The sequence below is a fragment of the Trichechus manatus genome, unplaced genomic scaffold, assembly GCF_000243295.1.
Source record: "Trichechus manatus latirostris isolate Lorelei unplaced genomic scaffold, TriManLat1.0 scaffold00063, whole genome shotgun sequence".
Classification (NCBI taxonomy): domain Eukaryota; kingdom Metazoa; phylum Chordata; class Mammalia; order Sirenia; family Trichechidae; genus Trichechus; species Trichechus manatus.
In genome coordinates, this window is record NW_004443999.1 from 7,161,734 (window position 1) to 7,188,559 (window position 26,826).

General features: G+C 35.9%; 1 protein-coding gene across 2 annotated transcripts in view; it reads left to right on the forward strand.

The window, feature by feature from the left end:
* The window catches only part of WDR7 (WD repeat domain 7), a 426,984-nt gene that overhangs the window by 308,136 nt on the left and 92,022 nt on the right, over positions 1–26,826 (forward strand). The window contains exons 24-26 of one of the 2 annotated variants that reach the window (XM_004379257.2): positions 3,220–3,369; positions 3,941–4,023; positions 21,789–21,888. In XM_004379257.2, the coding sequence (XP_004379314.1) occupies positions 3,220–3,369; positions 3,941–4,023; positions 21,789–21,888 (333 nt within the window). Of the gene's footprint in view, positions 1–3,219; positions 3,370–3,940; positions 4,024–13,536; positions 15,531–21,788; positions 21,889–26,826 lie in introns of those variants that run through there. The other variant, XM_023733984.1, reaches the window with a different exon arrangement.

Below are 26,826 nucleotides of genomic sequence, written 5' to 3' on the forward strand. Positions count from 1 at the left end.
TATATGTATATAAGTATATATTATAGCATGTTGTTGTTGTTAGGTGCCGTTGAGTTGGTTCCGACTCATAGCAATCCTGTGTACAAAAGAACAAAACACTGCCTGGTCCTGTACCATCCTCACAATGGTTGCTGTGTTTGAGCCCACTGTTGGAACCGCTGTGTCAGTCCATCTTGTTGAGGGTCTTCCTCTTTTCCACTGACCCTCTCCTTTACAAAGTATGATGTCCTTCTACTTCCTGGTAACATGTCCAAAGTACGTGACATGAGGTCTTGCCATACTCACTTATAAGGAGTATGCTGGTTGTACTTCTTCCGAGACAGATTTGTTCATTCTTCTGGCAGTCCATAGTATGTTCGGTATTCTTTGCCAACACCATAATTCAAATATATCAATTCTTCTTTGGTCTTCCATATTCATTGCCAGCTTTCGCACGCATATGAGGCAATTGAAAATACCATGGGTTGGGTCAGGCACACCTTAGTCCTCAAGGTGACATCTGTGTTTTTTAGCACTTTCAAGGGGTCTTTTGCAGCAGATTTGCCCAGTGTAGTACATAATTTGATTTCTTGACTGATGCTTCCATGGATGTTGATTGTGGATCCAAGTAAAATGAAATCCTTGAATCTTTTCTCTGTTTATCATGATGTTGCTTATTGGTCCAGTTGAAAGGATTTTTGTTTTCTTTATGTTGAGATATAATCTATACTGAAGGTTGTAGTCTTTGATCTTCATCAGTAAGTGCTTCCAGTCCTCTTTGCTTTCAGTAAGCAAGGTTGTGTCATCTGTATATCGCAGGTTGTTAATGAGTCTTCCTCCAATCCTGATGCCACGTTCTTCTTCATATAGTCCAGCTTCTCGGATTATTTGCTCAGCATACAGACTGAATTAAGTATGGTGAAAGGATACAACCTTGATGGACACTTTTCCTGATTGTAAACCATGCAGTACCCCCTTGTTTTGTTTGAACGACTATCTCTTGGTCTGTGTATAGGTTCTGCATGAGCACAATTAAGTGTTCTTGAATTCCCATTCTTCACAATGTTATCCGTGATTTGTTATGATCCACACAGTCGAATGCCTTTGTGTAGTAGTTGATAAAACACAAGTAAACATCTTTCTGGTATTCTCTGCCTTCAGCCACGATCCATCTATAATATAGCATAACATTTGTCAATTCAAGATTTTTCACATATACAATTTAGTGACACAAATTACATTAATCATATTGTGCAGCCATCACCAACATCCATTGCCAAATTTTTCATCACCACAGACAGAAACCCAGTGCTTCCTACCTGTGCTTTTGTGTCCGTTTCTGTTGTCCAAGTTAATTCACTTACTTGTAAATATTTGATAATAATTTTTCCGCCTGGAATATAGTTGGCTTATGCAAATTAAAATCTATTAAAGGTATTCACATTTTACTAGTATAAGTATCTACCTGTAATCAAAAACTAACCTTGTTATTTAGCACTGGCTCTTCAACTGTAAACAAAAATGTAAGTCATAAACTTGCTAATTGTTTTTCCTATTACATGTCACAGATAAAGACTTGAATGCCAGTCGATTCCAACATTCTTAATGTTCTAACTAATTGCCCACATCTAACTGAAAAACTAGTAAAGAACAATGAACCAATTATAGGATCTTTCCACTAAAGAGCCTTGAAAGTCTTAGTAGGGGGAGAAAAAGGAAACGATGATAAGCCTCTAGTTTTTTGTTTAAAGGTTTGTTACATCTCTGCATGAATAATATGCAGACTTAGTGTCCATTGGGTATGGGATCTGTCTGAGCTGTTTTTCCTGTAGCTATGATGAATTTTTAAGATACTAAATAAATACCCTCTGAGTCTACCCTGATAGCCTGAAACCTATTGGGCCTGCGTCTGCCCCAGAGCCATTCTTAACAGGCATGCAGTAAATATTTGTGACGTGAAGATACTAGAAGGGAGGAAGAAAGGTCCTAACAGCAATTTATATGTTTATATGAGACAATGGGATTTTGAATTCATATCTAAAATAAATTTGTAGAACTAAGGGTGTTTGTTTTTCTAATAGTGCAAAGTGTTATAGTGAGGTTTCACTGTATTTAAAATCATACATATGTATCTATGGTTTATATATTTCTGGGTATATTATATATTTACATTTATATAGTACATGTGTGCATAAATGAACAGTTTTATTAGCTATAGAAAATTTTCACCATTTTATCTCATCAGTGGAATTGCACAGGTAGTACTACTGAATATACTGAGTAACCTCGCATCAGTCTGACCACATATACAGGGCCTATAAATGCTGGCCATTAAACTGCCTTTTAAAGGGAGTAAACAAGTGCTTATATCAATTATGTTTTTGAATTTAATTTGTACCATTTACATTTGAGTATTTTTTTAAATGAAATGTTAGAATACCCATGCTTTGGGTTTATTCTACTCCAGCATTTGGTTAGGAAGGTAATTAAAAAATATTTCAGTGTAGTAGTCCACATATATTACCTTTTTAAAACAAGTTTTCCACTTCACTTTTTGCTCTTAGAGTATTAGAGTAAACGTATTGCTCACTGTTATAGCTGCCCCCTCATGCCTGCATCCACTCCTCCACGGCCCCCATCCCTGTAGGTCTCCTCCAACACGCATTACTGGTCTTTCTGCTCTGAACTGTAAAGCTTACAACCTGTATGGGAAAAAAGATCACACTGAATTTATATTATTTACAGTGTTCCTTATTTTTGAGGCATATTAATCTGGATTTCCCAGCTTGATGGTACCTGGGATAGAATTAAGTGCCATATGCTTGTCATTTACTATTATAACTTGAGAATAAGGAATGTATTATTACTTGAGAGCCAGTACTTATGCTTCTAACAACTTAGTACTTATCCCATCTTCCACCTCAGTGCCAAATGTAACGAATTCACATATCTTCAATCTGTCTCTTTTTAAAAATGCCAGGATAATATTGTATTAAGTTTTCATATAATACCCAAGAATGTAGAGAATTTTATTAGACAAAGCTTATTGAATTCTTATTATGTAAATAGTTTCTTTTTGCAATCAAAAGTGTATCCTGACCTATCCTAAGAGGTTTGTTTTTGTTGTTTCTTTTTTAATTTTTATTTTATTAGTAAGGAAAAATAAAAGAAACCAGTGGCTAGAAATGTAAAACTGTATCAAATGTCAGTCATATCTCGAGTGTGAAAATGTTTTTATAGGTACACAGACACACTGCTCTTGCGGCAAACACCCAACCGCAGCAGAATATTCACACTACAGCTCTTGCACGAGCTAAAGGAGAAATTCTGAGAGTCATTGAAATTCTCATTGAAAAGATGCCCACAGATGTTGTGGATCTTCTTGTGGAGGTAAGAATATCTTATTTTAAGTGTTACATCAACAGACTTAAATATTCCAGTTCAATAATGTAAATCAGCATCTGTATTTACAGCATGTCTTTGAGTGAGTGAGTGAGTGAATGAGTGAGTATTAATTAAAATCAATTAACTTTTCTACCATTTCTGGAGGCTTTATTTAAATTTCCTCAAAATTCAAAATGAATGCTATGTCCATTCACATTCACATGGAAGTTGTCTGTACTAGAGTAATTTTTAAAGGTTCTGCTCTCACTGACATCTGTCATTATAAATAAAACAAAATGTATAGTCTGCTTAAATATAAGCTACCAATACTGTACATAAATATTAAATGCCTTTAAAATAAATAATTCTAACTCCTTATTTGTACTACACTGTCTTAAAATTTTATTCAGTGTTAAAAGAATAGCTTGTAGTATATACATGTTTAAATTTGTTTTTGTAAATGTTAAACAACACTATCTAGAACTGTCCTGGGCAAATGAGGCATAAATTAATAATTTAAATTTCAGAAAATTAAGTATTTGAAATTAGTTTTGATCTGTGTGTTCTTCCATAAAAGGTCATGGACATCATTATGTATTGCCTTGAAGGATCTTTGGTTAAAAAGAAAGGTCTTCAAGAATGTTTCCCAGCCATCTGCAGGTAAAGAAGCCTTTAATAGCATGCAAAATTAATAATTTCCAGTAACAAATAATTTTTAAAAAATCTTTTTTGTCTCTGGTTAGTAGTAGTCTTGCTCAGTTACTAATCCACTTATTAGTTATTATCTGTTTACTTTCTATGGAAACCCTGGTGGTGTAGTGGTTAAGTGCTGTGGCTGCTAACCAAAAGGTCAGTCGTTTGACTCCACCAGCCCTCCTTGGAAACTCTATGGGGCAGTTCTACTCTGACCTGTAGGTTCGCTATGAGTCTAAATCGACTCAATGGCAATGGGTTTGGTTTTTGGTACTTTCTAAAACAACTGAGAGAGATTAAAGTAAAAGCACAAGTATAGTAAAATCAGCTATTTGAAATTAGTTTGTGAAACATTTTGCTGAAAACTTAAATGAATAAGAGGTAGCATCCACTGAATATGCCTATAGTCTTTTATCCATCACTCAAATTAATATTTCATTACGAACTTTCTGACTTAGGGGAGAAGATGTACTTTTCAGACAATAGTAACCTTTATGCCACATTTTCACTGGTAAATTCTTTTTTTAATGTAAAAGCCAGTATTTGCTTTATGTCCTACTGAGTGTGGGTATGTTCCCTATGTAAAAACAAGAAAAGAAGCCAAGAGCAGTTAACACTATTTATCAACAAAGTTGCATATGTTAATTATAACTAAGAATTTTATGTTTTGTATAGCATGTTAATTGTTATAGAATGAAGACTTTTATATTAATGAAGACTTCAAAGTGTAGTAACTTTTTTTTTCTTTCAAAGTAGTTTTAAGTTTAGTGCTCAAACTGTTTATAGATTGAGGCACATTCTGTTAAAACATTTTTTCATGTCCATGTAGTCAATAGAAATAATATTTAAATCTGTTAAAGATAATTGTTTTCATAGAAAACAAAACAGCCATTTACTCGTAGCTACATAACAAGTTCAATTTGACTCTAGTTTTAGAGATTTTCGGACATTCAGGAACAAGTTGGGGAGTAGCTCACACAAGGAAGTATGGAATTAAGTACATTCAGTGCTTATTACTTGAGAGAACTGAGGAGACAGATAGAAGGGTGAAATTTAAAACCATATATTGAGTGCTCCCTCTCTGTTAGGTACTCTGGGAAGAACTAATGATGTTTTTAGAGAGGAGGGACCATGTCCCTCTTTTTCGCTACTAAATCCCTACCACCTTAAATGATGCCCAGTACATAGCATGAGCTCAAATAATATTGAATGAATGATCTACAGATAATTAAAAGAATGAACTAGCCAGTAGTTTCAACTTAATCCTCTACTAAATATTTTGTAAAAACTTTATAACAAACAGCATCAACTTTGAGTTTCTGACCTTCTTATTCCATGTCATGTTCTAGTAGGTGTTATAAAGAAAGATGTTCAAAAGCGAGAGAAAGATGGTCTAAAATCTATGCTCTAGATTAATGGTCTAGAAGAGTTGTTCCTGGACCCCATTCAAGAGAATTACCTGGTTTCCAGGCTCCACCTGAGAGTTACTGCCTTAGCTTATCTGCTCATGAAGCCTGGGAAGCTGCATTTAACAGCCTCCTCTGGTGATGCAAACACTAAAGTTTGAAAACAAATACTCGAATAATCCAAAATCTAGAAAAACAAAACCTGAGTCATTGTTCCCTGTGTCCATGTTCTGTTATGTAAAATCCTGGGTCCTTGAGTGCTCTTTTGTTTATTTATTGAGTAAACTCAGAAATTCTAACGAAACACCTGAAGATATTCCTTCAACCCATGCATTCTGGTGATGCACCGTTAGTTTTTAAAGACTTGCCCTTAGACAGCATTGCAGGATGCCTGCTGAAGACTGTAACTTCAACTGTTAATTAACCGGCTTTTATCTGAAATACAGTTGAGAAAAACTGGACACTTAGAAGCTAGTTTAAAAGACATGCAGTCTGTTTATTGCTAAATATTCTAGTTTATATTCCCAAATTAAGATAAACTATCAGAGAGCTGCGTGCTTGCACCACGTTGTCTGCAATCAGAGTTGCCTTCCCAAGTTCCTCTTCAGCATTATGCATGCAGTTTGCATTGAGGAACCCTCCAGAAGATGCCTTCAGAAAACCTCCAGTGAATTTTTGTAGGGGTCATGTCAGTGCCATTCAGTACATTGTTAGTGTCCTCTCTAGGAAGATTCAATCAAGACATTTCTTTAAGATTCGGATGACAGGCATTTTTTATTTGTTTTGTCCTAAGAATTAGTATGTTTTGTTTTCATATAATCAGTGTTAATTTAAAAAGTTTTCTTTGGCAACTATTAGGCAGCTCAAAGCCAAATTTCCTGCCTAACTTTAGTAAATTATGACTTATGTCTCCTGTACTCCTTACCTTGTCATCACACCCCCAGTTTTCTTCCTTTTCTCTTTGCTGTATTACATACTGTAAACTTCCCTAACTCCTTTATGTGGTGTGTGTATATATGTATATGTATGTATGTGTATACACATATCAAATCCACAACAGTGGACTCAAACATACCAACAATCATGAAAATGGCCCAGGACTGGGCAACGTTTCATTCTGTTATACATAAGGTTACCATGAATTGGAGCCAGCTCAACAGCAACTAACAAAAACAACGTACACACACACACACACACACACACACACACACACACACACACACACACACACACAGATAACATCTATTTTATTTCAAAAACCATAAAAGCAATACTAGTAATTGTAAGGGTAATAACAAATATATGATTATTTTCTAAAAATAAAAAGGCTTTTTTGTATTAAGTGAAATACTCTAGATCTTCCTGGAGTAGTTTATGTACCTGTAGATATTTTTCTATATTATATTTACTAAAAGATATGAAAAAATCACATAATTTTAGCTGCTGTATAACCTTTACAGCCATAGATTTAAATATTTCCTAATAATTTACATTTTAGTTTCAAAAGTATTATTAATAATATAGTGGCAACCATTAATAATACAAGAAAATTGCTTAGATTTCAATGCCCTTGAGAGAATATAGCACAGCACATACATCTTTCAAAACACAGTTTTCCAAAATAGTTCTATTGTCATTTTTTTATCACTATAACAAATGAGGGTATATTATTATATAGAAATTAAACTGGATTCTTTTAGAGCACAGATATATCAGCAATAAGACTGTTTCACCACTGAATTAATTTTATGTTTATGAGTACACAGAGGAAGAGCTACAGTAAGGTAACATTTAAGAAATGAATCCCCCCAGAGTCTCTCCCATCTCATTGGAATTTCCTTGTCTTTGCCTTCGTCGGTCTCCTAGGTGATCTTCAAAAAAAAATCATCTAGCACTCCAGATAATTGTTCAAGGAAGAAGTGTTACAGAGAGTTCTGAGTAATTTATATTTAATTGCCTAGAATATAAATAATACAACATCATCAGTTAAAAATACCCTTGACAATAGAAAAGTAGAACTACCTCCTTTCAAAGCTTGGGAGGATAAACATCACTGAACTTTCCTCCCAATTCATTGTTAAAATTTGGTTACCTGTTGCTGTGCTACTGAACTGGAATACCCTTGTGAAGTCCCTCGATACAGCACACCCGTCAATATTGAGCGTGCCATGCTTCATTATTTAGTATTGTTTTGGTCACCATATCAACACTGACTCACCTTATACTACTGTATTTGATACCAACCCAAAACCAAACCCATTACCATCGAGTCAATTCCGACTCATAGCGACCCTATAGGACAGAGTAGAACTGCCCCATAGGGTTTTCAAGGAGCAGCTGGTGGGTTTGAACTACTGACCTTTAGGTTAGCAGCCGAGCTCTTAACCACTGCTCCACCAGGGTTCCATATTTGATACAGCAACATAAAATATGAAAATGTAGACCTGTACTTTTGGCATATTCTGTATAGATGTTACAGAACTGAAAACCCACATATGTGATATTCACGCATATACTTTAAGGGTTTATTATTCAGTTTGCAAAAGTATTTTTTACTAACGTCAAGATAGAGAATCTTAAGCTATTGTAAGCTACCAACTATCAATGCTGAATTAGAAATGAAGATAAAGAGCCTCTGGAAATATAGTGTAATTTTTTTAATTTAAGATTGTTTTATTATCTTCTTGAGGGCTGGTAGTATAATGCATAAAAATAAAGGATTACGGATTTCTAAATGAAATTGAAAGTTGATGGAAAAATATTATTTCTTTTGTAGATTTAGAAGATTTCAGTATTTTTTTCATGGCAAAAACTAGATATGCCTATAAATGTGATTTTCTGTTACTTACACCTTCTCAGTTGTGCACATTATAAGTAGCTAGGGAAGGGGCCTTTTGCATCCATTTCCTGTGTAGCGCCCGATAGCAGCTGGAAGAGGCTCATCTCTGTCCCAGAGTTCCCAGATAGGTCCTTATTTCATGCACTTTTATTCTCTTAAGTTGAGGCAATTTATTTGATGTATAACTAAGAGTGATTTAATTTTTATGCCTTTTAAAAACTTGTCAAATAAATTCATAGATTCAGAAGAAATCCTTTGTTGGGCTCTGTCCCAATTTTTGATTTAGAAAATATGAACACTCAATAGAGGCACTCAGTAGCTGTGGTTGAATAATGATACCAGCTCAGCCATTTTGTGTTTAGTTCTTAATTTCCTCCTAATAAATGACACCAGCTCTTTCACTTAAGCAGTGACCTTGCCACATTATTTTTATAGAATTACAAGTTGTAGAATTTTAAATCTGAAAAGCACCTTATGAGTCCTTCATTTTACAAATGGGCAAACGGCAGAGCTCTTTCGTACTGACAGTCAGACCAAAGTGAAGCCCTTCTTTGCTGAGCAGCCCTCACCCCTGCTGTGTGTTGTGCAAGGGTGGGGTGCACACCCGTGCAGGTGTGCGCAGGCCAGAGTGGCACACAGCGTCGGGCCACCTCCTCAGAGGATGAGATGTATTGGTGTGCGCCAGGCCCATGCCTCTTCCTGTCCACATCCCTGACTCCATCCTCTCCCATCTCTTCTTGGACCTTGCTCTTTAAGAACCCTTCTCTCACTTTTATCCTCTACTTCTCCTTCTCTGTGCCAGCCCTTTCTCAGCCTGGAAGCATGTATCTAGTATCTTCTACTTTAGAAACCTTTGTATCTCCTCTGCCTACTGTTCAGTTGCCCATCTCGCCTTCCCTAGGAAAAGGAGTCTGTGCGCTGCCCGTTTGTCACTTCTCATGCCCTTTTTGATCTACTGCAGTCTGAGTTTTGCTCTCACCACTTTGCTTCCCTCCCCCCCTTTCCTACTCTGTTTCCCTTCCTCCCTCCCTCCCTCCTACCTTCTCTCCCCTCCACTCCCTGACTCACTTTCTCTTCCTCTTTCAGGTTACAAACAAATTTGTGATTGCCAAATGTTTTTTTCAGCCTTTAGCGTAGTGGTGCTCAAACTTTTCTGTCTCCAAAAGAAAAAAAAAAAAAAACAGTCACCCTCAAGTCAGTTCTGACTCATGGCAACCCATATGTTACAGAGTACAACTAGTTCCATAGGGTTTAATTGGCTGTAATCTTTACAAAAGCAGATCAACAGGCCTTTCTTCCATGCTGCTGCTGGATGGGTTTGAACCGCCTACCATTCGATTAGGAGCCAAGCACAAACAATTTGCGCTACACAGGGACCTTTTTGGTCTCAAGACCCCTTAAAAAGTACCCCTAAAAAATTGAAGACCTGAAAGAGTTTTTGTTTATATGGATTATATCTATAGATTTTTACTGTATTAAAAATTAGACCAGAGAAATTTAAAAATGTGTATCAAATTACTTAAAGTAACAATAATAAACTCATTTCATGATAACATAAAAACACTTTTATGAAAAATAACTGTTTTCTAAAACAAACAAAAAAACTAGTGAGAAAAGTAGCATTTTTTACATTTTTGCAAATTTCTTTATTGCCTGGCTTCTTAGTCCATCATTATGGTTGAGGTACATGAAAAAAAACCCTGGACTCACATAGATACATAGTTGAAAAAGAAAAGAATGTTTTAATAGCCTTTTCAAATAATTTTATGTCTTCTTAACTACACCAAAACTCAACTTGTGGTCAGTTTTTAAAGGTTAGTTATGATGTGAATCTGCAATCTGAGATTACTATGTAACTCTATAAGACTGTCATATTTAATCCATTTGTGTATCTTGCACTTTGAATGGGTCTTTCATCCATCCATGACTTTGTAACATTTATTCACTGATCTTTGGAAAATATCAGTTCACTGATTTATGTAGATTCTTCATATGTTGTCACATTGTAATTCACAATATCAAAAACTCATATTTACTAATATCACTGCTGATTTCATCATAAGTCAATGAGTATTGGGAAGACAGATTCAGTTTTTTTTTGTTTTTTGTTTTTGTGCTTTAAGTGAAAGCGTACAGTTCAAATCAGTTTCTCATAAAAAAATTTATACACACATTTCTTTTATGTGACCCTAATTGCTCTCCCTATACTGTGATAGCACACTCCTCCTTTCCACCCCCGATTTCCTGTGTCCATTCAACCAGCTCCTGTCCCTTTCTGCCTTCTCATCTCACCTCTGGACAGGAGCTGCCCATTTAGTTAGATTCAGTTTTCCAAAATTGTAATTTTTACTTGAAAGGTTAGATTTTATCATTGGCAACAAATTCTGTCAGTTTTTATGAAAACTGCAGCTTCTTTGATGTTTCCTAAATATTCTTTGAAGTAATCAATTCTCAGATGTAATCCTACACTAGATTATTTAATAAACAAAGAAAGGACTAAGTAAGGAAAGTAAGTAAAATGTTTTGTGGGCCAAAAAAAAAAAAAAAAGTTTAGATGGAAACCACAGGCATAAGTTTAACATGGTATTATTGTTGTGTTTTTAAAAGCATAGCATGTGCTCAGTATATTGATAAAAATTCAAAAAAACGATGTGAACTTCAGTGACATTTAACGTTGATCATTACTCATTTTTTGTTTTTGATGCGTCTGTGTCTCATTCTCAGTCACTAAATGATGAGAAATTTTATTTAATTACTCAGTCCATTATATGATTAAACATCTAATCATTTCAATACACCAATGGATGGTATTTATTTTTAGAATTTGTAAAGATTAATATGAAAAGGGAGTATTTTGACTGTTTTTTGACACATAAATGGACAGTCACAATACCCTGATTCCAAAATTAGAACATAAAAAGAAGTCACTCAAGAAATAGGAATTTAAAAATGGAATTTGAGTTTTTTAACAAAGCAAAATAATTTTTAAGCAGTTGTATGAGTTTTCTTTATTAAACTTCCTGAGAGCATTTTAGAATTCATTCATTTATTCTGAGGGCGCTCAGTGCATGGCTACTCTGTATGCTGGGCAGTGCTCGGCCAGTGTGATCACTCAGCTGTCCCAGTTCAGTCAGCACAGTCCCTGCCTTCCAGGACCTTAAAGCTGGCTTGGCAGAGACAGAGAGATAAATCAGTGAACGGTCACAAATGCTGTGATGAAAGGATGTCCAGGACACAAAGGAGAGTCACAGGTGCTATGATAAGGAGGGACACAAAGAGCGGAGCTGGCAGTTGTGTACAGGAGGTAAAAGGAGAATCAGTGATATTTTAGCTGAGTTATAAAAGATGAGTAGATGCTTATCAGGCAGACTGAGCCTCTGACTCCGAAATCTGTACTATTTCCATATGTAAAATTGACGCCTGTTGAATAAAATGCTATAATAAACTCTACTCTGAATCTCTGACTAGTGAATCAGTGATTTATTTCCAAAAATTATCATGTGTATTCTTTTATATTTCATATCTTACTGCCAAGAGTATTCTGAAGATGTTCTCAAGCAGTCTATGCATAGAACTCAGCAACATATTTAATGGCTCAAGTACTTGGACTTCGCAGTAGATATAAAACAGACAGTAATAGTGGCCAGGTGGGACCTAACTTGAAAGGAATCAGGATATAAATTTATCTAATGTACTGTAAATAGATAAATCACCTGAATTTTAGTAGTATTGACATTGAGATTTAAAATGTTTTATATGGTTTTGCTGGATTTGACTGATTGTCTTTTAGTTGACCATTGTTTGAGAGCATCTTCAAAATGACTCATATGTTTTTACTTAGAAACGTGCCTTCTATTAAAACACCTTCATCCACTTGTGTTCTCTAAGTAAAATCACTGCTTGTTAAGAGTTGTTTTTATTAAAATATATTAGGACTGTGGCATACCATACAGCCATTAAAAAGATTGAGGTCTGTCCATTTCTACCGACATGGAAAGGTGTTAGAGATACAATTTAAAGAGAAACTAGCACAGTTGCAGAAGAGGTTGTAAAACAAAATCTTTCTTTTTGGAAAAAGAAATTATATGTGAGTATCTATAGTCATGCATGCACATGTATACATATGGAAAGAAAAAAGTCGGAAAGACACACCCCAAGCTATTTCTGGTGGTTGCTTTGTGGAGGGGGAGGGGTGATTAGTGGTCAAGGAAACCTTTCATTTCTTATGTATGTATTTTTCAGTGTTTTCTGTATTTCTTTTTTACAATGAGTGTATATTGCTTTAAAATTAGATTATATAATAGAATAATTCAAATGAAAGAAGTAATAAAAATAATCATTCAGAAAATATTAGAGCTATGACACAGATGTGATAAGAAAAATTCAAGGTAAAATAAATATTTAAACTTTTGAACTGAATGGAAAAATAAAAATAATCTAGACAGAAGAGTTAAAAGTCTGTATATTCAGAAATAGTTTACCTTTTCTTAAACTTTGTTATTATGTAGACAGACTGATTGATTCTACTTTTCAAGTGAGAAGCTGAATCAGCTCTGTTCACCCTAAATGGGCACTTAAAATCCAGTAAGGAAATGAACACTGTCTACTTTAGAATAAGGCATGATCTCATTGTTTAAAAAACTTCCTCAAACCAGTGGTTTGTTTTTATCCAGTATGGTGATAACACTAATGGGATTTAAAACAGCTTCTATCCTAACTTCCAGTAAAATTCTTAAATTAGTTACCATTTTACAGTATGCATATTTTGATGATAAATAATTATAGATGTTACTCATGTACTCACACGAGTAGAAATCCCTCTAAAACCATCCTAGCCCATTTCCCTACTCCTAAAAACTTCCCAACAGATGGCTGTCTTTTAATATTAAAGTTCTTCTTCATTAAAAAAAATAATAATAACAAACTCTAGAGCTTCTAGCAGTATTCCATTTCACTGTGTCACAGGAAGGATATTTAAAATTTCAAATTCTTTGAAATGATATAGAGAAGGATTTCAAACCAAAATCCATATTACTTCTATTAGCAAATTTAGGCTGAAACTAAAATAATTTGTAATTGTCATCAGATTATACTAGCAAATCACAAGTAGTTGAGAGATAATGCAAATGTAAAATATCTGTATCATTTCTCTCATTTATTAGCATGCTATTAGTGAGTACTTATTTGCCCTAAGAAAACAGCAAATTAACTACATCTTATTTATTCTTTCTGTAGGACATATTCAGAGATGCAAATGATGATGATGAGAATTATGATAGCTACCAAGGTTTGCCTGTACTTACCATACTAAGTGCTTAGTATGTGCCAGACACTGTTCTAAGTACTTTACATGGATTAGCTCATTTCATCCTTGTAACAATCATATGTTAGGTACTATTACTGCAACCTTTTTACAGATGACAAAATTGAGGCACAGGCAAGTTAAATAACATGCCCAAGGCCACACAATTAGTAAGTGGCAGAGCCAGGCAGTAAGAGACCTCTTTCTCAGCCATCATGTAACATACCCCAGACATGCATGATATTAGTCCTTGTGAAAATTCTGCTCCCTCAACATCCCAGGAAGTGTCTCCAATTTTCCTTTTTAAACTTTGGCGACAGTGTGCTTATAGCAAGTTTTTTCAAAAGGAAAACAGCTCACCTATTAAATACTCAGTGTTGATATTCAGGAAATATATATTGAATATTTATAGTGTGCAAGATGCTGAATGGCAAGATGTGGCTCTAAGAAGAATGTCCCCAGTGTCTATCACCATCCCAGAATGAGGAATCTTCCAGTTTTTTTCTTTTGAACTGGTGCCCTCCACTAGAATGAAGTACTTCTAGAAAACATTTCCACACCTTCTATTTCTACACCCCCAAAAAATAACAGCACAGCTCCCCCTGAGCTGATGCCTTTGCCGGAACTACTTTTATGTCTATAAATCTTTCAAACATATTAGCACTATGGAGACCTTGCAGTTCATGAGGTGTGTACTAGCATGTTCTATCAAGTACCACTTTCTTTACAAAGTTCTCCTCTCAGTTGCAGCTGTGGCATCTCTGAGGGCTGTGGGCCAATACCCTGAGAACCTACTCCTGAATTTTCTAGGCCCCTCACATGGGTGGCTCTCAGAAGGACTCCTTAGCATCTTATACTTCCCAGGTTGTCACCGGTATCTTTCTGTGATCATAAACCCGTTGCCGTCGAGTCAATTCTGACTCATAGCGACCCTATAGGGTAGAGTAGAACTGCCCCATAGAGTTTCCAGGGAGTGGCTGGTGGATTTGAACTGCTTACATTTTGATTAACAGCCAAGCTCTTAACCACTGGGCCATCAGGGCTCCTGTATGCTAATAGTGACCTATATATTCCCCACTACAGAAGGCCTACCATTCTACCCTAAAGAACAAGCTTGCCCATGTCTTTGACTCAGATCTTTTACATGAATTTTTGGGAACATGGATATTCTGCTCAGGAATACTGAGCATAATCCTCTCCCTCCCCATCCAGTGTGCATGAATATGCATAAATGAATAAAGACAAGGGTTGCTGTGTGTGGATTAGATTTTAAATAATTCCTCTTTACATTCATAATAAAACTTACATATACATCCTGCAGATTATAACTAAATGAATCAATCTAAAAAGTTATTTCAAGCAAATTAAAACAAAGTTCTGGTGCCATTTTTTTGTCTCTTGTTGGCAAAAAATCAGGAAGTTTGATAACACCCAGTGGGGACACTCTTTTAAAGGCAATTTGATATAACCTATCAAAATTTAAAATGTGCGTATGCTTTGATTCAGAATCTTGCTTTGGGGAATCCATCCTACAAATACACTTACCTAGATGTACAGGGATCTGTGTACAATATGTGTCCATCAGAAAGGGAATGGTTAAACAATGGAGCATGCGTACACAAGAATACAATCAAGTGTGAAAAGGAATGACATAGGATAGATGTGCACTGTTATAAGAGAATGTTCCGTGACGTATTGAGGGAAAAAGTTAATAAATAACTTAATACGTGTAATATGGTGGCATTTTTGTATTGAAATTTAAAACAGCTCTCAGAAGGTCCACCAAATTATTAACAGTAGTTACCCTTGGTTGGGGGGGTGGGTATGAAAGACTTGCTTTTTGCTGTATACACATTGGTGGTATGTGAGTTTTTTACAAGTACATATTGCCTTAATACCTTTTTAAGAAAAAGAACCACAAGTTTATGAGGCATTTTGCATCAATGTTTAGAATTTTTTAAATCAACTCTATACAAATTGTTCATAATACCTAAGTTACTTATGAACATGCATTTATAAGTAGTTAGGACAGTGCCTGATACATAGTTAGTACTCAGTAAATGTTAACTGCAAGTAGCAGTAGTTGTAGTTAGTAAATTACATATATATAGTTTTTTTGTTTTTTTTTTAAAGAGATAGTTATTGTCCACACTTTCTCTTCTGTACATCCTTAGAGTTCAGGTGGTTTCATGCTCAGCTAGAAATTAATTTTGGATTAATTGAAGAGTATTTCTTGTTGTATTTTAATGCTCGAGGATTTGATCTACAGTAGTTATGTAACATCAAGATCATTGTAGATTGCCAAATTCATAGTTAAGAAAGTAATTGTACAGATTCCAGGCTTTCTCCCAAATTGTATTTCTGCAGAGTGTTGTATGTTTCCTTTTCGTATCTTTTCAAAATTTTAAATTTCACACAATTTTTCTCTTATTTGAGGATCATTTTCGTAAAGATGAAAAAGCTCATCAATCCAAGGGAGACTGTAAGTAAAGAGTACCAAAGTTATTCAGAGACTAAGGTACTGGCTGGCCTGCTGGACACACTCGCAAGCACCGTGAGTTGCTCCAGGGCCCTGTGCCATAGGCTCCTCAATTCACCCTAAACTACCCCATTGTGAGGTATTCAAGGTTACTCCTGAATAGTTGAAGTCACAAGCATGGCTTTGGCGAAATGGATTGTATCATCCCACCCCCTCCCAATAATCTTTTCCAGTATTTAATAATAAATTATAAGTGATTGTTTCTCTGAATTGTGTTTTGTGTGATAATACCGTGTTCATTGAAATTTATGTGTGATGATCTAAATATTTGGCAAATTCTTAGAATCATTTTAATTCACAGGGCAACATTATACCAAAAAATATACTTTATTGTATATATCATTACTTAGACTATTTATATTCACTTTCTTGATTTTCAGCCCAGGTAATCTGTTCTAGTTCCTAAGATATGATTAGATACTTTCCATGATGCAGCTGCCTGTCTCATGCTAATGTACCCAGGCTCCAGGGGCCTTTACAGATAACTTGTTGTAAATCTGCAATTGTTTGTCTCCATCAAAAATACATTTTTGAGAAAAGCCCTCAAATTTTTTTTTTTTTTCTGCCTAACTTTTTGGACAGCTTTTGTTTCCTTTGTTGTTCATCTCAAAATTATTATTTTAGACCCTATAAAATATTTATTATTCTTAAAACATCCATATGGTTAGCATCGTTTATATACTAGTCACCAAACTATCAGCATAGTGTTTTGAACTTCTTACTGTTACTTCCTGCTTGCTTATGACCATATTTATGTATTTATACATTTAACAAATGTTTTGTTGTAGGCAGTAAGGATATAGTAGTAAACCAGACAAAGTCCCTGATGGAGAAAAATAAGCAATAAATGAAAATATATATTATTTAATATCTCAGAAGTGAAAAGTACAATAAAGGAAAATAGAATAATGGGCTAAAGAGTAATGGGAGTGGGTTAACTATATTAAGTAAAGTGTTCCATAAAGGGCTCCTTTACTAAGATAACCTTGGAACAGAAACCTAAATGAAGTGAGGGCATAAGCCATGGAAGTAGCAGGCAGGTGAGTTTTTGAAGCAGAGGCAGCAGCATGTGTAAAAGCCCTGCAATGGGGATGTTCTTGGCACCTTCAAGAAAGTACTAGGAGATCATTAGGACTAGCAGGGTGAACAAAGAGGAGAGTGGTAGGAAAGGAAGTCTGAGAGGTATTGGGATCAGATCATGTAAGGCCTTAAAGGACAGTTGTGAGCAGAAGGTGATCTGGTTTATGTTTGAAAGAATCACTTTGGATACATGTGGGCGAATCAGTGACTTTCAAACGTTTGGGTGAATGCGGCCCCATCTCCAGCAAGGAATACATATTACATCATGGCCCAATTCCACCTTATTCTTCTTTCAGTTAATTGAATGGTAATATTCTCTCCAACTTAATAGAGTTTCCTTGTAATATAACAAAAGGATTCTTACCAAGTTGTTGCCCAAGAAATGCTGCCCAGGTGACATGTTGTAAATGCAGTAAGCTGAAGACTGAGATACTATTTCCCGAAGGCTCAGCATACATGATCCCTAACTCTGAGACTTGCCAAATTTTAGAGAAGTTCAGGACTTTCATGTGGGATCAGGTCAACACTAGAATACTATTAAAAACAATAATGGACCCTCCTTTTCAGTCCATTGATACCCTGGGGAATGGAGGCAAGTAATGCGAATCTAGCTGTCCTTAATCTTGACAGCCTCCAGATGGAAAGCTGGCTCCAGGAGAAGAGTGGTCTAGGGGTATGGTGGGCTCTGGACGTTAGCACAGGGAATCTCTCAGCAGAGATTGGCTTACTGCAGCCAGTCCCCATAGTGGCTACTTGTGAAGTGACTGCATACATACCACACATTCCTTCTATGTTAAGAGAGCCACTGTTAAAGAAATAAAAAGTTTAACAAGAGACTCACAGATAAAAATATGCCATGAGACCTTTACTGTCTAAAACTCTTTAAGATATTGTTTTGAAGTATTAGTCTAGTAGTAAATTGCAAAGAATGAAAAATGGCAGACCTGTAATATATGGTCCTTTCAGGTAGACTAAAGATTTGATACCAAGAATAGGTTTGATCTTTTTTTCTTTCCAAAAATAATGGTGTTGGTAGATGATATAGAAGGATGAGGTTGATATCCAGAGCATAGAAGATGGGCAATGTAACAAAAACTCTTCAGATTCTAGTTTAATTAAGTATAATTTTATTAACATAAATGTATTCTACCTCTGTTTTATTTTAAAGAGGGGCTTGGGGGGTATAATTATATCCATGTTTTTCAGAAGAATGTTGGCAATATAGCAGTTAAAATCTGTGCCAAGTTTAATATTAAATAAAAATACCCCTGGAAATTTTATTTTCCTGTGGCCATTACCCTTCTGCACAGAATAAATATTTGTTAAAACATTTGTTAGATATTATGGTCCATGTTACTGTAATAGGATATAAATTATGTGTATGTGTATGTATAGCTGTAGATATAAATATATATGTAAAGACATAGATAAATGGTAGTACCCAATACTTAAAAACCTATTGCTGTCGAGTCAATTGCAACTCATAGCGACCAATAGGACAGAGTAGAACTACCCCATAGGGTTTCCAAGGAGCGGCTGGTGGATTCGAATTGCTGACCTTTTGGTTAGCAGCCAGTCTCTTAACCACTGTGCCACCAAGGCTCCACCCAATACTTAGACCACTGTAATTATTGAGTAATTTAAATGTTAATTATTAAATGTTTTTAAACTCTCTAATTTTTATTTCCAAGTATAAAAATGTTAGATTTATATGGTATATCCACACAATGGAATACTACGCAACGATAAAAAACAACGATGAAGCTGTGAAACATCTTATAACATGGAGGAAGCTGGAGGGCATCATGCTGAGTGAATTTAGTCAGTCAAAGAAGGATAAATATTGCATAAGACCACTACTATAAGAACTCAAGAAAAGGTTTAAACACAGAAGAAAACATTCTTTGATGATTATGAGGGTGGGGAGGGAGGGTGAGGGTTATTCACTAACTAGATAGTAGACAAGAATTATCTTAGGTGAAGGGAAGGACAGCACACATTACAGGGGAAGTCAGCACAACTGGACTAAACCAAAGCTAAGAAGTTTCCCGAATACAGTCAAACACTTCGAGGGACAGAATAGCAGGGGTGGGGGTCTGGGGACCATGCTTTCAGGGGGCATATAGGTCAATTGGCATAACAAAGCTTATGAAGAAAATGTTCTACATCCTACTTTGGTGAGTGGTGTCTGGGGTCTTAAAAGCTTGCAAGTGGCCATCTAAGATGCATCAATTGTTCCCAGCCACCTGGAGTAAAGGAGAATGAAGAACACCAAAGATACAAGGAAAGTATTAGCCCAAGAGACAGAAAGGACCACATAAACCAGAGACTTCATCAGCCTGAGACCAGAAGAACTAGATGGTGCCCAGCTACCACCAATGACTGCCCTGACAGGGAACACAACAGAGACCCCCAGAGAGCAGGAGAAAGGTGGGGTGCAGAACTCAAATTCTAGTAAAAAGACCAGACTTAATGGTCTGAGACTGGAGGAACCCTGGAAAGCATGGCCCCCAGATTCTCTATCAGCCCAGAACTAAAACAATTCCCAAGGTCAACTCTTCAGACAGAGATTGGACTGGACTGTGGGACATAAAATGATACTTGTGAAGAGTGTGCTTCTTAGCTCAAGTAGATAGATACATGAGACTGAACAGGAAGCTTCTGTCCGGAGGTGAGATGGGAAGGCAGAGAGAGTTAGGAGCTGGTTGAATGGATGTGGGAAATCAGAGGTGGAAAGGAGGAGTGTGCTGTCACAGTATAGGGAGAGTAATTAGGGTCACATAACAATGTATGTATAAATTTTTGTATGAGCAACTAACTTGAAATGTAAACTTTCACTTAAACTACAACAATAAGCAAACAAAAACTTAGATTTAGAATGTAGATTGCCTCTTCTATACTGAGTTGGCATCAACTCAAAGGCAATGGGTTTGGTTTTGAGTACTGAAGTAGAATAATATGATGCTCTGGACAGGAAAAACTTTGAGAAACTTAACTTTTTACTAAACATTAACTAGTGGCAAAAGCTTCATATGTTTCAGGACTATTTTGTACACTTACTTCCCTCAAGCCAATATACAAAGAGGGCAGCCCCATCCTGAGCACAGCAAAACCTAGCAGGACATTTCAAAGTAGTGCCTTCCTTGTGACAAAAGTGAAGCATTAATATTTCAGTAAAGGAGAGAGAGTTGGTGATTGGGTGACGCTTAGGGATAGGACAAAGTATTTTTTGTTCACATTACATGATAGTAAGTAACAAATAAAACAAAAACTTAACAGTTTATGTTCTAAACTTGTGAAATATGTATTAATGTCATAATGTCTGCTAATGCCAGCATGGCTTGTCAAAATGCTCATATTGAAACACTCGCTCTGTTTCTTTCTCGCTCACGCTCTTTCCCTCCCATCCTCCCAGAATTTCAGAAATGCATTCCTGTGCCCTAGTAGATTTTTAATGTATATCTATCTCAAGAAAACATTAGAAAAATATTTTTTTTGTCATCTGCTTTACCTACCACTCCCTGTTTTTAGAAAATAATAACGAAAAATTAAGTTTGTAGTATGGACCAAAAGGGAAAAAGTGAAGGAATATGTAGTAGTATTGATGCAAAGCCTTCATAAATATTTAGGACAGGCTGCTTGTTCATCCAGGCAATTAGCACTGAGAAAGTAGGACTAAGTAATGGGAAGGAATACTGGAAACTCTTTGAGAATATAAAATCAAACCTGGTTTACACGTCTAGTAGTTATCATCCTTACCTTCCCAGATCCTAGCCATATGAATATAAAATCAGTATGACAGAGAATAAATTGGAATTCAGATACCTAATCCAGTCATAAAAACTAATATAAAAATAAGAAAAATATTACAAATAAATAAATCAACCTCTTAAAACCTTCAAAGTATCCTCCCTAAACTCTATTTTTATGTAATGCAACATAAGCACGAAATATGCTTATTCATACTGCATATAGTCATGGCTGTCATTTAGATAAACTGGTAAATGTAGAAAATCCAGGGAGTTAGCAGGATAGCTTTTTTCTGGTGGATAGCTTTCTAGTTTCATTGTAAATTACTGATACGAACTTAAGCATAAAATTTATGTAACTATTTTATGATTGTTCCTTAATACTATAATAAACCATAAGAACATAATTAGATTGAATATGTAGGCCCTTTTATATTTTCCATTTCTGTTCAAATAAAAATATTTGCATCATAGTCACTGTAGCAAAACTGTGTTTTCATATTTAATCCTTTTGTATTTGGTCCTCATTTCTCATTTCAAAAACACAAGGATGTTTGCAATTATGAAGTTGTTTTCTATTGAAAATAATTATCAACAGGCCTAAGTGGTATACTACATTATATTTGTTTCTGTCGATTCTAAGAATTACTAAAATGAAACATTTTGGAAAAATCGGAATACATTTACTATAGATTTATTCATTGAAAAATATGCCAGAACTGGCTTTAATCTTTGAAATGTGTTGTAGTGCACTTCCATGCGGGTCATCTCACCTGCTTTTTTGTTTTTGTTGTTGTTGTTAAAATGTTCAATTCAGGTTCTACATGGTCAGCTATTACGAGCGGAATCACAGAATAGCAGTTGGAGCTCGCCATGGTTCAGTGGCCCTGTACGACATCCGGACTGGAAAATGCCAGGTAAATAAATCATTGTGACTTCCGCTCCATAAAGTGTGGAAGTTATTGAAAGGAGAGAGAGACTTAGCACTTCACCAGTTGACATGCTGAGCTGCTGGAACATTATGGATAATGCTAAAGGGATCAATAGTTTAATGAAGGACTCAAAGAATATAGAGCCCTACTGTCTTTATTCACTGGGACTGAAGGGCTGCCCCAGATGGGTTAATAACAGAGCCCAGAATGAGGGGTTCCTGCTCACAAACTACTTTGCAGTAAATCTTATCCTTTTTTTAAACAAAGTTTTCTGATTTTCTTATTTTTGTTGTGTGTTTTCTGAATAAAGTTTGATGATGCATTATTATGATATAATGGTGAACAAGAACTAATTTTCTGACTACTGATTAAAGTGAGATATTTAGCAATTACAGACAATCATCTAGTCAGAGTTAATAAAAAAGGAGAAATCTTCACAATAGCATTTGTTGTGGCTCTATGAAAAATGAAATTGATGTTCTATTTGAAATCAGAATAATATATTGCTTTTATAACACTTTATTGTTTATAAAAATTTATTCTATAGTTTTGTCACTTGATTTTCAAAATATACCAGTTATGTGGACAGGGCAAGTCTTATCCCCACTTTAGATACAAGGAAACCGAAACTTAGATACTTTAAATCTCTTTTTCCCAGTGTCACACTGCTAGTTAATAGCAAACCTAAGTCTAGGCTCTACTGTGATCATGGAAAATTGGTAATGCTCATTGGTAAATAGTTCCAAGTCATGACTTCTTATGTTTCATTGCAGCATTCATTAATGCTGGTATGTTCAACTGTATGATCGTGAGGGAATATGAGGAAATTCATAAGCCTGTGGCTAAAATTTTAAACTGTCTTATAAATTTCATAAACTATTAATTAATTTTCCAAAAACTTCCCAGACTGCTTTCCATGAAATAGTTCTAAGAGATGGTAATAGTTGTTGTGGCTAAAAGGGGGTCAGACATGTTTAGGGGATACCGTTAGAATGATCAACACATTTCTTTATTGCAGGTCTTCTCAGAATCTCTGATAGTTCAGTGTGCATTTCTCAGGAGAGCATAGAAGATGTACTATCTGCCATACATATTTAACTATTGAATTGTGTTCATGTGTGTGATGTTATTTAAGACATTAACTGTGTTCCTTTCTATGAACTCTCAGAGCAAAGAAACCACTTTACATACTTGTTTAAAGATTAAGTTGCATGTTGTTTATAATATTCTCGTAAGAGAGACAGCATTTTCAGACCTTTTGTTAAGATGGTTTATAAAAATTGAAGTGTATTACTACTAACAGGCTTGAGAGAAATGAACTGCAAACACCTATTAGGGAAAGATTAAAAAAAAAAAAGTACAAGGGAACCTTTTCAAGCTTCTTTAAAAATAAGGGGGGAAGATCATAGAGAGGACTCTTCTTGTCATACAAGACACAGTTGCCACCTGTAGAGAGAAAAGTGAGGCACTTATGAGCACAGTAAGAGAACAACAGCAATTAAGAATTAATGAGAAGTACCAAATTGTACTTAAGTATACGGTCACTGTGAGTCAGCATCGACTCAGTGGCAATGAGTTTGGTCTTGGGGTTTTTATGCATTTCTGTAAATTTTTCTCCCTACTAAGTGGCCTCAGTGAAGCGTCTTGGGAATATGTATAAAAAGTTAATATTTTAATACCTTATTCTTTTCGATTAAATTACTTGAGATACACTTACTAATCAAAGACATTCTTAACATAAACTTATTTATATGCCACTTTCTTTTCTGTATATCATTTAGTTCAGGTAGACATTTTAGTATCCTGCTGCTTTTTTCTGCTTCAGCTTCTTAATTTTGACACCACATAATTATCATTAGTGTTATATGGTTGAATAGTCTTTACCTACCAGTTTTATATGAAAGAAGTTCACCCTTTCCTCTCATCATTCAGAACTTGAAAACAAATCTAAATCTCCACAATCAATCTTGAACTGCTTTTGCCAGTTACCAGTTATATCCAGGGAACTCTTAAGGGATTCTTTTCTTTTATGGTATTGTTGTTGTTAGTTACTGTCGAGTTGGCTCTGACTCATGGCGACCCCATGTACAACCGAATGAAATGTTGCCCAGTCCCGCACCATCTTCAGTCACTGGTATGCTCAAGTCCATTGTTGCATCCACTGTGTATTTTGAGTGCCTTCTAACCTAGGGGGCTCATCTTCCAGCACTATATTAGACAATCTTCTGTTGCGATACATAGAGTTTTCATTGACTAATTTTCTAAAGTAGACTGCCAGGTCTTTCTTCCCTAGTCTATCTTAGTCTAGAAGCTCCACTGAAATCTGCCCACCATGGGTGACACTGCTGTTATTTGAAATACTGGTGGCATAGCTTCCAGCATCATAGCAACAACCAAACTACTACAGTATGACAAACTGACAGACTGATGGTGGTTTATAGTATTAGTGTTGTATTATTTGAAATGAGTAAGTCCACAGCTGAAACAAAATACACAAGTATAGTTGGCATTCCTAAGCAAGAAATGTTTTAGAGGATGAATCAAAGGATCATTATTGAACTAGGAATGCACATCTCCAAGAACCTGTTGGAATCAGTTAACAGAGAGAATGTGACAAGCTTCCTAGCATGAGCAAAGACACAAGGATATGACATAAAAAATGTAGAAGAGATAATAAGCAAATTCAGTTGACCTTAGGGTAGGGACTTTGACTTTAGAGGGAGTCACACTGCTAGGAAAATCTACTGTGGCCTATCCAGGGGGCTGAGAGGAGCCCAAAGAGGAGAAGATCCACGGGACACAGGGAAAGCAGAAGACACATGGCTGAGGGAGTGAAGGAAGGACATGTGTGCCCCCTGTCATTGTTATTAGATTGGTTGGGAAAGGATTGAACAGAAAAATGAAGTCTTTCTCTTCTTGCGTTGGCTTCTCGCATGTTTTTTTTTTTTTTTTTTAAATCAGTTATCTTTAGGCCTGTTCTTCCCAAACTAGAATAGGAGAATAGGCAAAACTATAGGATAAATATCGCGTATCTAGCTGTTAAAAAGCAAAAATGTCACTTTGAGGACTAAGGTGCGCCTGACCCAAGCCATGGTATTTCCAGTCGCCTCATATGTGTGCAAAAGCTGGACAGTCAGTAAGGAAGACCGAAGAAGAATTAATTGATGGCTTTAAATTATAGTGTTGGCAAAGAATATTGAATATACCACAGACTGCCAGAAGAACAAACGAATCTGTCTTGGAAGAAGTACAGCCAGACTGCTCCTTAGAAGCGAAGATGGCAAGACTTCTTCTTATGTACTTTGAACCTGTTATCAGGAGGAACCAACCCCTGGAGAAAGACATCATGCTTGGTAAAGTAGCGGGTCACCGACAAAGAGGAAGATCCTCAACGAGATGGATTGACACAGTGGCTGCAACAATGGGCTGAAACATAGCAAAGATTGTGAGAATGTCGCAGGACCAGGCAGTGTTTCATTCAGGGTTGGTGTGAGTCAAAACCAACACTACGGCACCTAACAACAACATCTAGAACATGAATTTTGTTTGTATCAGGGATCTGCAAACTGTGGTCCAAATCTGGCCTGCCCCGTTTCAGTAAATAAAATTATTTTGGAACACAGCCAATGTAATTTGCTTAGGTACCATCTAGGACTGTTCTTACACTACAGTGGCCAAATCGAGTAGTTGTGCCAGCAAAGACTGTATGTGGTCCACAAAACCTAAAATATTTAATATATGGCTCATTCCAGAAAACGTTTACTGCCTCCTGACTTAGATAATTGAGCAGAAAGGGTTAACTAATTTAACTGAAAAGTAATTTAAAACATTACAGTGCAATATAATGGATCAGAAGAACCAGGAACTTCTGTTGGCTTGAATCCCATCTCCACCACTTATTAACTTTATAGCCTTGGGAAAATTTCTTCACTTCTCTGAGCTGAAGTTGCCTCATCTGTAAAATGGTGATAGAAATCATGCCTATTCCTGTGAGAAGTAAATAAGATAATTTATGTAAAATTCTTAGCACAATGCCTGCCAAGTAGTTAAACTTGGAAATACATTACATTACAGTTCAATTACATTAATTTTAGAGAATTTTAAAGATGAAACTTGAGACAGTGGGGGTATTGGTAAACCCTCAGGGACAGGAGTTTGCGCTCCTCAGTTGGGAGCACTGAGGTGGAAAAGCTGGTACAGCACTGCCTTAGGCCGTGTGGAGATTTCCTTTCTGAAGGCAGCTCTTGCCTGTGGTGTTACACTGAGTCTCCACTGAGTATGGAAATCGGAAACTTTTATATTCAGTAGTTAAAATTCCTCTGTGACGCTGACTGCATTTTTACTTGGCAATTGCTAGCAATTTAGGAATATACCCGACTTGAATTTTGCTTAATTAAATTTTAAAAAAGTACCTCCCCATGAAGTGCTTAGATTTTGTTGATGGGCAGTGCTCTTGATAAGCAAACTAAGTTCCATGAATCCTTAGAGCTACAGATATGTGTTTGCTTAAACCAGCAATGAAAATCCTCCCTCCAGCAATATTTGCCGTTGGTTTGGCGGACTACTAAACTATCATATCTCAGTGATTTTCTGATCCTTTCTGAATGCATTCTTTGTCATACTGCTGGCTATGTGCAAGATTCTCTAAGGCTCCTGTGTGCTAGTTTTCCTTATGAAGTTCTGTGTCACTTGGAGGTGTTAGATCCATTTTGGCAAATCTGGACATGTATTTTCCTACCAGGCTTTGGTCTAGTGCTACAAAAAGAGCAATGATGTATGAGAGAAAGATAGCATGACTAAAGACTTCTCTAAATCATGATTTATTAAAATAACTATATTATTGAAAATTTAAAATAAATTCCTTAAAGGACTTGTTCTTTTTGTTTGTTTTTGAAGTATTGTGTTTAGTTTATGATGCCATTT